This window comes from Diadema antillarum, unplaced genomic scaffold (genome assembly GCF_040938485.1).
Source record: "Diadema antillarum isolate AM-2024a unplaced genomic scaffold, OU_Dant_1.0 scf00000141, whole genome shotgun sequence".
Lineage (NCBI taxonomy): Eukaryota > Metazoa > Echinodermata > Echinoidea > Diadematoida > Diadematidae > Diadema > Diadema antillarum.
The window spans coordinates 1720238-1735524 of record NW_027271030.1 but is presented as its reverse complement, the minus strand read 5'-3'; the positions used below and the strand labels follow the sequence as shown (position 1 = coordinate 1735524).

General features: G+C 39.1%; 1 protein-coding gene across 1 annotated transcript in view; it reads left to right on the top strand.

The window, feature by feature from the left end:
• LOC139721333 (serine/threonine-protein kinase ATR-like) overlaps window positions 1-15287 on the top strand; it is a 56996-nt gene that overhangs the window by 20665 nt on the left and 21044 nt on the right. The window contains 16 exon segments of the mRNA XM_071632652.1: window positions 161-319; window positions 840-936; window positions 1624-1866; window positions 2498-2590; window positions 3045-3146; window positions 3614-3709; window positions 4639-4812; window positions 5727-5884; window positions 6504-6623; window positions 7637-7856; window positions 9051-9119; window positions 9855-9992; window positions 10293-10447; window positions 12693-12885; window positions 13733-13870; window positions 15009-15192. Coding sequence (XP_071488753.1) covers window positions 161-319; window positions 840-936; window positions 1624-1866; window positions 2498-2590; window positions 3045-3146; window positions 3614-3709; window positions 4639-4812; window positions 5727-5884; window positions 6504-6623; window positions 7637-7856; window positions 9051-9119; window positions 9855-9992; window positions 10293-10447; window positions 12693-12885; window positions 13733-13870; window positions 15009-15192 — 2339 coding nt within the window.

Sequence of the window (15287 nt, the reverse complement as noted above, 5' to 3'; positions counted from 1 at the left end):
TATATTTATTTATAATTAAGATATTTAAAGAAATTTAGGAACACTCAAAATGAATATCAGGAGAGGAGGCTCCTTGTAGTGAAACAGATTGAGATCATACCTACTGAGGCACATCTCTTCATGTTGATAATGTCAGTCTGTGGTCTATATTTTATTGCAGTCGTAACATCAAGCACCTGGTTGGAAATGGTGACCAGTGTAGTGATTTGAATGTCCAGGCAGTGGTCACTCAGCTCAAGTCGGCCTTTCTGACAGGCAAGTCATCGGGCAACGGACGGCTGCAGGAAACTGTCGTCAGCACTATGGGAGAACTTGGAAAGTGAGTTTGATGTACTAAACTCTTCTCTCGTAAAGGTTTGCAGTGGCATGATTAAACTTATCTTGCAATGTGACATGCTTGTGTCTTTAATGTTTCATAGTTGGCAAGCCATTTAACCCGTTGAGGATGGTTTGATTTTGCTACAACACGCATTTCCCATAGACACCTGCCCGAGTATACTCGGGACTCGTCCGCAACGGGTTAAGAGCCAGTTTTAGCTTAAAAACAGAAGTGATGTGGTAGTCGGGGTGTTTTTAAGTCATCCAGAATCAATGGTTTCAGATTTTTCTTTTCCATTTCTGTGTGAAAAATCCAGAATACAAGACAGATATCACTTTGTTCACATAGATTACTGACAAGGAGAAATCACTGCTTTATTGGCTTTGTATGAGAACATTAAAAAATGTTACAAAGAGTTGTAACTGTTTCCAGACTTGTATGCAAGAGTAATGCTTGGCTGTTAACTACCACTGTTATCATGTCGTGATGACAAGTACCAACTTTTATTTGATTGGTCCAGAGTTGCAGAGGGAGAGCTGTTGATGGTGGTTGTTATCAGTCTGCTTGAGAGCCTCCTGTCTCCCATTACCATGGTAACCTCCATTGCCTACATTCAGGTAAGCCATCTTATACTTATTGCTTGTGTTGCATCTCCCCATTAATATCTTTTTTTTCTCATCTTCTTCTTCTTCTTTTTTTTTCAGACATTACCTTATGAACTGAGGATGTCTATGGATATGTATTTTTTAAATGTTGAGTAGAACAATCTCCTTGAGGTAAACTTAGCATAGTCAAAAACCATTGAGTAAAATTCAGCATATCACAGACTGTTCTTAATATGCTGTTGGTGGAAGAATCGTAGAACTGCCCAGTCTCAAAATGTGCAGTATTTGTTGTCTTTTGTAAAGGAGTTTAATGTGCCTTTAGTCATTTAATGACTGTGCATTGAATTATATTACACGTTATGACTTCATTCGTGTCTTACATGTACCAATAGCTTTTAATTTTTAATTTGTCTGGATGCAAAGGACATCCTTACCATTGTATGCCCAGAAAAAGTCATGCAGTGACTGGCTTTACAGCACAGAATTTGAGGAAATAATAACATCAGCTTTGGAAGCAGATGAGTTGATTTTACAGACACGACAGACAATGTCAAATGCACTTCCACCTGATGTTGAGTCGCAAAACATTTGTATTTTCATTATGTGCAGTGCTGTGTATTGATGCCAACTAGAAAAAAAAAAAGAGTAATTATTTGCTGTCCATATGTTGATGCGAAGGTGTCTCTTTCTGACTTCTAGCTCCATGCAATAGCAGAGGCCAAAGGTCAAAACATGGGATCCATCTTGTCCCAGTTCAAGCAGCCGGTGTGCAAGTTCCTGGTGGAGGCTATGCACGAAGCAGTGCGGTCCTCCTGCCAGAGCCAGACCCAGAGCCAGGTAGAGACCCAGAGTACCCAGGACCAGGACCGGGACCCATGCCTGGAGACTATTACCAAGGTGGCCCATGCATTCAAGTTCAAGAACCTGGAGGCTTTCTACACTGTAAGTGTGCTCTCTCATAATTATCTTGGTCTTACTAGTAGTTACATCATTGTTCCCGAGAATTGGGGGGTCATGTACCTTGAAGTTCTCCCATTTTGTTACTTCTTCCATTACTTTTCCTTAGAACTGGAAGGCATTTTATCTTGTAAAATTTATACTGACACCGAGCATGGAAGCAGCAACGATCATGTTTTTGCAATGGTGCGCCAAAAGTAATCATGTCTGTTTCTGTTAAAGAAAAATCATTGATTCGGTACAACATCACCCAAAATGGCATTCTTATGTCAAAATCAAGAGCAACAAAATCACCAGTTTAAGATTAATTTTGTTACAAAATTATAAGTGGGGAAGTGATATTCTAACAGGTCCAGACATGGTTTCTTTTGGCACACCATAGCAAAAAAAAAACCCGGACCGTTGCCGTTACCATGCTCGGTGTAAATGGGCCTAAAGTCTATCCTTTCAGGGGAGATCCTTCCTCATTTATGATCCAAAAAGGCATTGTACAACAGTTATGTCCTTCTCATTTTCACTGTACAAATTTGCGGCTAAAACCATTTTCAGCTATACAGTTCTTATGCGGAATATCATATATCTGTATTTTTTTCTTTGTCTGTTTACGTCACGGCAGCGCACTCTAGAATTTCTGCTTCCCCATATTGTGAGCAAGGCAAGTCCAGAAGCAAGCATTCTACTCAAAGCTATGGCAAAGACGCTGAAAATGGTGAGTACTTGCTCAATTCATCTGAATGCTTGTTTTCATATATTGCATGGTTTCTGTGTGATGCTATTTGCTGTGCAACAGTGCATTCTTTCTTGCAATAAAATCAGAACTATAGTGCGTGGTAGCGAATGTTATTTTGTAAAAAACTCGCCAGATATTGTTCTGCCTTTTCTACCGCATCAATTGCTATATATTTGTAATCATAGCAGGTAAAATGACAAAATTTTGTGGGAGACCATGTTTGATGTGAACTCTTAGAGGCAACACAGATATGAATATGTGGGACCAGATGGGATGGGAAAGGGTCAGCAGACTATGTGAGTTGGATTGCTCCACTCCATCTTCAGACATACATGTAGCAGTGTGCAGTGTACACATTTTTCATTGATTGAATGATTGATTGATGATTGATCTCTCACTGAAAATTTCCAAAATGCAATGATCTGTGATGCAGAGTCATCGCGAGATGCTGGTGGAAAACTTCAAGTTCATCTTCTCATATCTGGTGAGGACCCAGGGCAAGACGGAGCTTGAGAAAGCTCTTCACTACATCCAGGTAAGGAATGCCTAGATCTAGAAGGAATCCTCTCTGTTAGACCCCCCCCCCCAACTTTGTGCTGTAGGAGCAGTTAACAGAAAGTGGAATCAGTGCAACCAATAATCAATAATCACAAAGATGTTTGTATGTTTCATAGCACTATGTCTATTTTAATTAAAAGATGTGATAGATACAAAAAAGTTGTGGGGCTTCCTTTACATTTAAGATGTATATTGTTACAAGATTCACTATTCAGTTACACTTGTCTAGCATTGCCTTTGCTAGAGATATAGCAATGTCAAAAGCTCCATGGGAATTGCGATGTTGTTTGATTGTTTGTTTGTTTTTTATGTATGTGTGTTTGATTGATTATTTGTTTATTTATTTGTTTGTTTATTCATTTTTTGAGGGGGTAATTATTACTTTAACGCTGTCTCAAAGTGTTCTCTTAAAAGATCTTCATACTGTTAACTGTCCCTGTCCAGACTGAGACGGAGATTGAGCTTGGCAGTCTTCTGAGGATGGACTACCAGAGCCTTCACAATGAACTTCTGCTCCATCTCAGCCACAACTTCTCCCAGGTAGGAATGCTGGGGTCTGAACCTCCTTCTCGCACTCCTTACTTCTTTCAAGTGCCCACAGACTGTACAATTACACCCCATTCACACATAAAATCTAAATTGTGAATGTGCATGTTTTTTTGCAAGTAATTGTACCATTATAAGCGTAGGTTTACCTCGTATGTTCAACACTGATCACCCCAACTCTCCTCTTCTCGGACACATCTATCGCATGATGTTGTTCATCTCTGTTGTGCGCTTGTGTGCAAAGAGTGACATAAAATGGTGCATTTCAAGTATGGCTACCTGTGAAATACATCTAGACACTGCTCAAATTCTGTAAAGCAAAACTGTAATGTACTGAGACTTTTAGGATAAAAGACAAATAGGCTGAATATGTATCTCAGTTCCCATTGATTTTGCTTTAAAAGAATAGTGGGTGTTAGCCCTTGCAATGATAACTACTCAGTGATCATTTCCTTATTTCTGCCTTGGTATAAAGTTGCAATGACCTGTTGTGCTATGATGAGAGTGTTATTGCCTTCAAACGGTTTTTTACAAATTTTTAGCAAATTGCATTAAATGAAATCAAGACAGCATTATTGAATTCTAAACATTTTTCACATCTCTAATCACATGATTCTGTGTACATAAATTGAAATGCATATCAGTAGGCCATCTAACTACAACTGTATGTAGATTACATGTATCATACGTACTTTGTTTTATTTTTCATTTTTACACTAGTTAGAAATACTTTTGTTCAGGTGGTTAACAGGGACCATTAGTGCTAAACTGGAAGCCAGCCAGTTTCCAGTCATTAATAAGATCTGACTGTCATTAAGAATAAGGGCATGTAAAATCCAAACCACTACATCAGTAAAGAGGGGTCTAGACTTTTTTTTTGTTTAATTCTTGTGATGTGAGATTTGTCAAATTAATTCTTCCAGGTGTTCAGCGGACTGGCCATGTTGGCTTCCCGCGACGATACATATAAGGGACCCAGGCCCATCACAAAGCCTGATGACATGGCAGACTTCCTGCAGCCAAGACTACTGGGGATTCTAGCTTTCTTTGACTCACAGCTGCTCAACAGTAGAATACCCATTCAAGATAAGAAACTGGTAAGACAATATACTTCAATTTTTGTGTAGTAGCAGTGGATTTTTTTGTTCAACTTGAAGAGATATAAAGTTATTTCCTGTGAAAATTCACAATGTTAGTTGCAGTATGAATACATTTTTGTTGTCACAATTTCATAGTCATGTTTTGTATATTCACTTCCGCAAACAGCTCTGATATATTCCATGTTGTTTGTTCGTGCTTATCCATCTGTTTATCTACACATCTTTTATGCCAGAATGCATTTATTGTGGAATCTATATATTTCTTTCTCTCTCTATTTCTTTCTCTCTATCCATGCTTATAGAAGGTACAGTTTTTTTAGAAGGTACAGTTTCTCTGTATATATCTATTCCTATCTAATATATATACTTGCTCTCTGTCTTCTGCACATTTTATATTCTTTGATGTAACTGCATCTATATCTCTCTTCCTGTATTAAAGCTGTGAATTTATATGTGTCCATTTTGACCCAATATAGGGTGCTTTCGAGCACTCTCCTAAAGCGAACTGTACTGTACCAAATTCTGCGCCAGAGGAGTGCTCGAACCGAAAGTGTTTCGTACCATACTGTACCGAGCCAAAAGTGGACCACTTCCGGATGTGCTCCAAAAGCATACCAAAAGTTTGTATGTAAAAAATGCGCGTAACATGCACATATGTAATACTGCAAAGAGTTCATTTTCTTTGTTCAGGACATCTGTAAGTGGTTTAAGCGCGACAGGTGAATGACCCTTTTGCTACGAAATGTGTGACCTCCTCTAAAAGAAACTCTTGAGGTACAAATTGTACGCTTTTTCAACGGAGCACTAGAAGGCTCCAAATCTGGTGCAGTTCAGTACACTTTGGTTCACTTTAGAGCGCTCAAACTCACCCAGACTCAGACTCTTATCTGGACCTTGTTAATTAATGTCAGGCCATGGAGAGTCTGGTGTGCATCATGAGACTGATGGGAGCACGTCACATCACCGGACTAAGGGTCAAGGTGATGACCACCCTTAAGATTGGACTGAGGTACAAGGAGCACGGCTTCCCTGCCCTCTCCTGTAAGGCCTGGGACTGCTTTGTGCACAGGTGGGTGAAATCTGACAAATACAGGTAGATCCTTTTCTTTTCGATCAAGCACTGAATTTGTCATTTATTTTCTGATTCATGTATATACGATTGATTGATTCATCTTTTTATATGCCTATGTGTCAATCTATATGTTTGCCTATCCATACGTTTGTTACCTACCCATATTCTATCTTGTTATCTATCTACAGTATCTGTCGATCTATCTATCTATCTATCTATCTATTTATCTATCTATCTATCTATCTATCTGCATGTATCTACTATCTTTTTATCTGCTTGTCTATGTGTCTTGTCATCTAGCTATTTATCTATCTATCTATCTATCTATTCATCCATGAATGTTTGTCTGTCTCTGTTTGCCTCTGTTCCTTTTTATTTGTTTTTTCTTTGTCTCTTACTTCCTCTCTCTTTCTTTGTATCTTGCTAACAGCTTATTTACTTGATTTACCTGTATTTTAGTTCGACAAGTACAAGTGCAATCATTCCGTCATCCACTAATCAGGAAAAAAACACTAAAAATGTTCAAGGGTACAAAGAATTATGCCTTCATTCGTAAAAAGTGATCAAGTGGTGAATGAGATATTTGTCTTTGATACCTTACATGATTGGCTGATAGTGTGGAAGTTCCTTCACTGGGTCCCATGCTGAGTCAGGTGATCGTCACCCTCCTACCTCTCCTCAACCAGCTTCCTCAACAGACCAGTGCCATCATACAGTTCCTCATCATTGAAAACAGGTCAGAATACATCATTTGAGTATTTCCTACTATCATGATATGCCTACTTATTAAAGGGCTCAACATCAGTGATGACCCTGTGGCCTGGATCTGCTAGAAATTAATGTTGGGCCACAAAATTTCCAAAGAAAGGCTACCGTTTGGTGGCCTGATTGGGCAGCTAGAATTCAAAATGAATGTTTATATAATATTATCCTTTTATTTCAGACCACTACATTTTTTTTAGGCCACCAAATTGTCAAATTTATAGATTTTGAGTGGCCTGAACAGGCCCCCAGAGAAAGAAGGTAGTGTCGGGCCCTGCTTATTAGCATCACTGCTTCGTTGTGCACAAATGTGCTTTGGTTAAAAGTGGAAACTGTGCATTTTATTTTGACACTGACCAGTTCAGGGATATTTGCTTAATATAGAATTGCTACTGAAAAATTTCTTTTTAGTACATATTTCAAAATTTTCCAAGAATCATTTGTGTGTTTTAATTTCCATGCTGTTTTAGCAAATCACAAACTTTGTAAAAATGTTCAGTATATAAAATATTCAATGTTTACATTTCTTTTCTTTTTTTTTTAGCTGCAGTTCAATATTTCTGTGGAGTCTGCACCAGAATAGGGAGCATTCGCCCATACCAGAGCAAGAAGGATAATTTCATAGTCATGCAAATGGCAAAACTGCATCGAAAATTTTATCCAATACCTGGAAATATTACAAAACTCAATCTGTATTGTAATTTAAGTGTGCAAATTTTGTTTGAATTCCAGGAAACATTTCAAATCTAAATTTGTACAGAGAGATACGAGGTATATTAAGCCATCAGACAACTTGTTCAGAATGAAGTTTTTTTTATGCTCCCTGTGGTGTTACACACACCCACACACACACACACAAAATTATCAATGACAGAACATTACACATTTTCGAAGTTCAATTTGTATTAGTCCAAGAATGTAGTGGTTGATATTTCTACATACTGGTAGTTTTATATTGACACAGTTTTCCCCCAATTTTCCCCATAGAGATGCCCTGAGTGACCGCTTCAATGAGATCTACTTCCTGCCAGACATTCCTGAGCTGCATGAGGTCAATTCTGTCCTGAAGGAGCACAGAGAAGACCCTTCCAGCCAGCCTGACCTTCGAACCTTGTTACGAAGGTCACTGAAGGGGATCACTCACGAGAGTGTGGACGTCAGGCTTCATGCTCTCTCCAACCTGAGAGATTTGCTCCGAGCAAATCAGGTGACCTATTCTCTTGATCACATGTTCAGTGACAGCATATATAATGTAGAAAGATTCATGTGCATTGAAGACAAATTGATCAAATGTTAACATGAATACATTAACTCAATACGATAAAACATGTTTTCCTTAAAGGTCCAGTTTACCTTTGGGAGCAGTGATTTGAAAAATGTTCAAGATATCGCCTTTCATGCATATGTGTAGGTCTGTTTTACCACAAAACACCCTCCCATATATTTTTTTTTTCAATAAAGCCTAAAATATAAGGAGACGTCAGTATTTTTCTCACTAAACCGTAACTGTAGACGGTTTAGTCTGGAAAAGTTTTTAATATAAATATTGTTCACATTTAGTATATTAACAATACTAAACATTGATGTTACTGATTCAATTTTTCGCAGTGATTGTTTCTATCCCTGACTCACATTTCAGAACTATTTTAAAGCACTAATACTGGGTTTTTGTTTCATCTGCAAATGGTAAATCATGCCTTTAAACCACAGCCTGAAGATACAAAGCACTGGATGAGTGGAGAATCGTATTTTCAATGTTTTCTTGTTCAGTTGTAATTTATACTCATTAACAAGTGTGGCAGGTGACCTATGTACTAGTGATGTGTTACATACATATACACTTGTAGGATGAGTATTTAATTTTAGCTGGTCAGTTATTTGATTCTTTGTATTAATCACTTGTTTTTCAGTAAACTATAGTCAATATGTTGTTTTACAGTCTATATATGTATCATTTGTGGTTGTTGGCACTGTATGTAAAAAAAAAAACAGGGAAATTTGGAAGTTTCATTGTCATATTGATTACATTTCACTGCTTATTCATCTAAGAATGAAATATTAACAGTTGCATATTCACAGTTGCATATTCATTCAGGTAGCTTACAATCCAGTAATACTCTTTTCTAATGTCCATACTTTAACTATTTGTTATTATTTGTAGTTATGCAAGTACTGAAAAACCAGAAACGTTTGCAGCATGAAACTTTCGCTAATTGGAACAGACAGCCTTTTTTTTTTTTTTTTTTTTGCAGCATGAACCTTTCACAAATTGCCACTGGCATTCAGTGCATTTTCCAAATATGTCATCCTCTTGAGAATCTTATTGCTGGGCATAGATGTATGTATATTCCCTGTAAAATGTGTACTTGATAACCTCTTTTTTGTCTTTGTGACATTTCAGGCAAGCCTTCATGAGTATGTTATGGGGAACGAGACAGTGGCACCAATCATCAGTGAACTTGTTTCTGTGGTGAGGATAACTTTGTGCGAGAGCCATTACAGCTATGGTTTATACACAAAGGACAACTTTTTGAGTTCATTTATATCATGTCTCCATGCCTCCACCACTACTGGAGCCAGAGTTATTATTTCTGTATGATATTCATCCTGTTTGATGGAGTTTCATTGCACTAATAATTTATGTGTGCCTCAGTGTTTTTGTCTTCTTATTACAATTTTGTCAGTGAAAGTGAACTGAGTTATCAGGTTATAAACCTTATGATATGATACAAATAGATAACATTTGTGGGAGTATAGTGTGAAAAAGTATTCGTCAACATTGTTTACCTATTCATATTTAGTGGGCAGAGCTTAGAGCACTGTTGATGCAACTTGTCCAATAGTCAGCCCCAGCATTCTGCAATGTTTTGTTTATCTTGACACTCTAGAAATGACACTCTCATATGAATTAATTTTGAATAGTAAACACAAGTAGCAAAAACAATGTGTTTTATGCAGGCACCAAAAGCAAGGTGTTGCATGCAAAACTGCCTTGCTTCAAGGCTGCCTCTTAGGGATAGTGTTTTCTGAAATTCCAGTGCCCAACCCTTATTTGAATGCCTTTCCTAAGCCATACAGTATGTGCATATCTGTGCACTCATGTTGGATCACGCCTGCTTAAAGATTTAGACTCCTTGGACAGTCTTTATGTTGTGAGTGTGAATGGGATAAAATTTGTATTCTGCCTGACTCTTCCATGTCCCAGCTGCTATCTGGTTGCCATGATTCTGACCACAAAGCCCAGAACCTGTTTGGGGAGTGCCTGGGGGTCCTTGGTGCCATAGACCCCGGGAGACTGGACCTCAGCACCTCGTCTATGAAGAAGGACATGTCTCGCTTCCGCGTAAGTGTCTGTGTCAGTTCTAAATTTCCATCATCTTACATAATCAAACCTGATGCATATACATGTAAATCTACATGGTTATGATATGCCCAGTGTTGACCAGTAAGCTTCGTGTATCGTGCTACGATCCACTAAATCATTGAGAAATTTGTGAGGTTTTGAAAGGTGGCGTCACTTTGATGCCTCAATTAAATATCCATTTGGGATGAATATTTGTGGAAATAACGCTTTACTGATCTACGACCAGATTTATGAAGCAATTTGTGTGTGTGTGTGTGTAAATGGGTTCTCTCTGTACAGGCTAGTGTAGAGGACTCTAACTTTGCATTTGACCTGATCAACGACTTGGTGAGGGCATTTCTGGCAGCAGCCGACCCCAGGTCTCAAGACTGCTCAGCTTATGCCATCCAGGAGATGCTGCAAATTTTCCAGTGTCGTGATGTCAGCAAAGTAGGGTGAGTTAGACTGATAGTACAGTAAACCTCGCATGAGTCGAAGCTCTCGGGACTGACAAAAATGCGTCGACTTAAGTGAAATTCGACTCTCGCGAGAGTCGATTTTTTTTCGACTCACAGACAGTTATGTACATGTATTATAGTACATTTGCATGCATGTGTGTGTGTGTGTGTGCGTGTGTGTGTTTGCATTCAAATTTGTCTGTTCTTGAAGATAATGTTCTTATTTCGTTCAAAATTGAACATGGAATTTGTATCAATACTAGTAGTTAAACGTAGTTCTGAGAATGTCTGCGCCTGGCAATGTGCATGTGCTATGTCTGTGGTGCAACATAGGTAGCCATCACTGTCAACCTACCCTGAGACAAACACTCTCCCAGGCCCATCCCACCTCCATTGAACAAAACTATACAGCCAGCCGGGCACGCACAAACAAGCTCCGCCCACTTGGCCTGTCACTAAAATATTAAAGCAGCGATTGGTTGACCAAAGAGTTCTGGCTTGACATGGATAAAGTATGGATGTGCTGTGTGTATGGATAAAGTATGGATCGATGTTCTGTGTGTATACATGTATACATGTGTATGTATTCGACATGCGTGCAGAGCGGTACGGTGAGTGTGCATGCTTACCTGCAGCAGGCCAGGGACGGGGTTCTGCGACATGCCGATTTTTTTGTTCTCCTCTAAATGTAATGAGAATGCCAGACAAGTCTTCGGCTCAAGTGATGTAAACTACGTGTATTTTGTACAAAAGGGACTGAATGTTTTACTTCGACACAGCCGAAATTCGACTCTCGTACTTCAGCTTATCCAAATATTTCTTTAAAAAATACATAGGGAAAAATCGGGACTTTTTATTTTGCGTCGAGTTAAGTGATTTTCGACTCACTCGACGTCGACTTATCCGAGGTTTACTGTAATAATTATAGTGACACACACAGGTAAGAAAGGTTTTTGTGGATGCAGGGGTGTGAAGCTTGGTCTCGGAGTTCTGGCCAATCTTTTTCTTGAATGTAAAAAGCAGAATTATGTTTGGGATGCTTGCAATGAGGATTTACTTGTCAGTAGTAAAGATTGGCGCTGTGAACACACCTTCAAGTGTTCTTCAGGTGGGAAAACTACGCTTTCCGGGTTGTCTCAATCATGTTGGCATACACTTTTAATCTGGCACACCATCAAGGAATCAAAGTGGTTGAGGAAAAAATCTTGCAGTCCTCAACATCTTTTATCTCATGTTCTGTTTGACTTGGCCATATTTACCCATGGTAGCCTCTCCAGTGTTAGCACTGCTGCTTCAAAGGGCCAAGCCATTATTGATACCCCAGCATTGCTAGAAGAGGGAACACTGTTGATGAAACATTTTGTCCCAAGGATGTACTGAAGCACCTTGGAGGAGTCAAGCTCAGAATTACCAGATGAAAAGTCTTAAAACCTTGGCTGCTACACTAAAGTACTCTCACCAAGAGATACAAAAGTTAGGCAAATGTGTTATGATCCAATAGAACCAAAAGGGCAGTCAAGGTGTACATCACGGCACCTTTAAAAACTATTTGCAGAATGCTGGAAACTCATGGTTTGGAATGCTTCTCTACATCTGGGAAGGTTACAAGTCCTCTGACAAGCCTTTCTGATTCTCAACTGATGATGTAGGTTCCACAAAATTTGTTCTTGTGACAATTGCTTCCATGAAATATCTGCATGCTAAGCCAAACATAAATTATACCCACAAACATAACCCTAACAACCCTATCACAATTCTTACCCTAACCCTAAGTCCTTGGAGCAAATAGTACTGGAGCAATTGGTTGCAGCAGCAAATGTCGTGTCACCGATGATGTTACCTACCAGTCCCCTAATAAATGCTAGTCACTTTAGTCAGTATTTTGAGATTCTTAGTGTTTATGAATTGAACTAGGTAAAAATAATTTTTGAAATAGGGCTGCTAAAACAAAGGGATTAATGATTCCAAAACTTAAAAACAAACATTGGTAAACTATGCTTTTCAGACACAGGGGAAGTCAAATTGATTAAAGTACTCCAAGCAGCTAGGTGTTAAAGTGCAATTCTCAAGAAATACAGAATTGACAGCGTTCAAAATTAATGTGAACGTCTCTGAACTGTATGTTTGCATATTCCCAAGAAAATATTGATGTAATTACTGAATTCCCAGCTTTTTAAACACTAAAAATATTTAAAGAAAGTGATGATGCCTAACACCATTTGGTCTGTCATCTTGGTCACAGACCTGGTCAACAGCTGTGGCAGCGCTTCCCAGAGCACATCCAAGAGATTCTCCTCCCCCACCAACACACCAAATACATCCCTTCCACAGCATCATCCATCGTCAAGGTGACCACTCATCCCATCTACCGCAGCAAGAAGGCCAAGACCTACAAAGAATGGGTCTGCACCTGGACCAGCTATCTAGTGACTAAGGCAAGATTATGGCTATTTGGTTTTCTTGAATTGAGCTGAGCTTGAACCCTGTTTGTTTCTTGGACATTTTCTCTCTTCTTTTTTTTATTTGGTCTTGTTCTGGTAGTTTCTGAAAGGGAGATGTGATGAGAGTTTGTGGTTTGTTATTTGTGATTATGTAATGCCTCACACGGAAAGACAAGAAACCGGAAGCTGCAGGAAATATATATAAGATCTCTATGACATGCAAGGCTATATCATACAGACGTAGGTTGCTTTTTTGGTGCATTGTTGATATTATAGCCTCGAAGAATCTCAATTGGATGTGACCCAAGGAGCTTGCTTGGTGGGTCGTAACGCAGTGTTGAAATCCTAAAGGACAATAATATCAAGCAAGTGAATTTTTAAAAAGATTACGCATGTTCGATCGCAGTTGCACTAGCCACTTTACACATCAGGCACTGCCATAGACATTTGCCTTGCAATTGCATTGGACAGGGGTAACCTCTCTAGCTATGGAAGCCAAGCGTCTACAGTACATGTACAAAAGTACCGCATATGTAACATGTACATACCAAAAGAGGGCGGTTGAGCATTACGGGGCTGAAGGAAATCGTTGAAATTACGTCCTCTGAATTTAACGGATCAGAATTCAGGATTCATGAAAGTGAGGAATATGAAGTCATATGTATGTCTGTCTTGTGGTAAAGTGCTGCAACAATTGCAGTTATCCTGGCAAGAGAAAAAGCATGCAGTCTTCCTAGTGGCAACTTTTTGATAAATACTTGAGGTGAGAGGATCACACATGATGTAGGCTACATACAGTACTGCTTTGTGTTAGAAACACCCCTAATTTTGTGCCTCACAGGTGAAAGCAGACAAACCTGGTAAGATCTTCCGTGCCTGCAGCATGATCATCAAGCATGATATCCACACAGCCATGCTTCTCCTCCCCTACACTCTTCTCTATGCTCTCCTGGATGCTAATGAAGATGACAAACAGGAGGTAGGGATTATCCAACGCTGGTGTTGGTGTTTGTGTGCCATAATATCTCATTGTACAGGCAACTCCTGTAATAACAAAATTTTCAGGATCAGCAGTTTTCTTTTGTTATATTGAAATTTGTTGTAGCCAAACAGTAAAGTATATAGAGATGCATAGATGATAATTTGAGGACCTAAATTTTCATTTTGCTGTATAACTTCCATTGTACTTGTGTTTGTAACAAGAGGAGCACTCTGTATTATGAAGCATGTCATCACTTTAGCCTGCTTCATTTTTCCCTTTTCTTCCTAGCAGTTAATAACCAAAGCATATCGTCGATGGGGTGACAAGACCTCGTATCTCAAAAATGTCAAAAAAAATTTTTTGGCTTAATGGTCAAATAATGGGCCAAGTGATGTCTTGGCCAAATCCCAACTGTCTTACTCCAAAAATGAAGCCACCATGACATGTCAAAGGAAAGGCTTTCCCATTCACTACAGTGCTTTGGCCGCCATGTTTTTTTGCTCTCCTGAACATTTGTCATTTTTGAGATACGAGGTCTTGTCACCCCAGCGACGATATGTAAAACCTAGATGAATTAATTTTCTATGAAGTTTTGATTCTTTTTGTTACTGGTCACCTCATCACCAGCTAACTTTTGAAATATTACTCATAAGAGTGTCTCAGTCATTATTGCCTTCTGGTATTGCAGGAAATAATTACAGCTTAATCTTCACTCCTTTTGCACAGATTCTCTTGGCACTAGAAGAGGAGCAATTGTAACCAGGCATTCATGATTTCATAGCATCAAAAATATCTGTCTTTTTGGTAGTACTTCTTTTGTGTAGGAACTATATATATTTTTTTATACCCCCACCCACTCATAGTGTGTATGGGGGTATATAGTAATCACTTGTTCTTGGAAATTGTAGCATTATGAAAGTATCAGTATTTCAATTATCCTTGATATGCATCTAAAACAGCTGAAAAATTATTCTATGTGGTCTTGTGAGTAGTCTTCTTGGTATCAAAGCCAGGCCCTGTATGGTGATTGCAGTAGCTCACCATCTGTAGTAAATCATTGTTAGTTACATACCAGCTGAAGTCACACTGCTAGTAAATTCCTGCCTCTGTCATATGACCCGGTGACATCATGCAGATTCAGAACGAGATTTTGGCTGTGCTGACGCATGCGGAGAAGGTTGAAGATCAGAGGTCTAGTCAGGAGAGACACATGAGCGCCCAGACGGTGTTCTCGGTCCTTGATCACATGACCAACTGGAAGAGACAACGTGCACAGATTCTACAGGCCTCCAAGAGTAGGCGGGGTGCCGGCAATTCAGGTGAATAGTGACATCCTCTGACTTCAGGCTTCCCAGCCCATCAGGGAAATCAGGGGAAATTATTTTACCTTTTTTTCCAGTCATGGAAAAGTCAG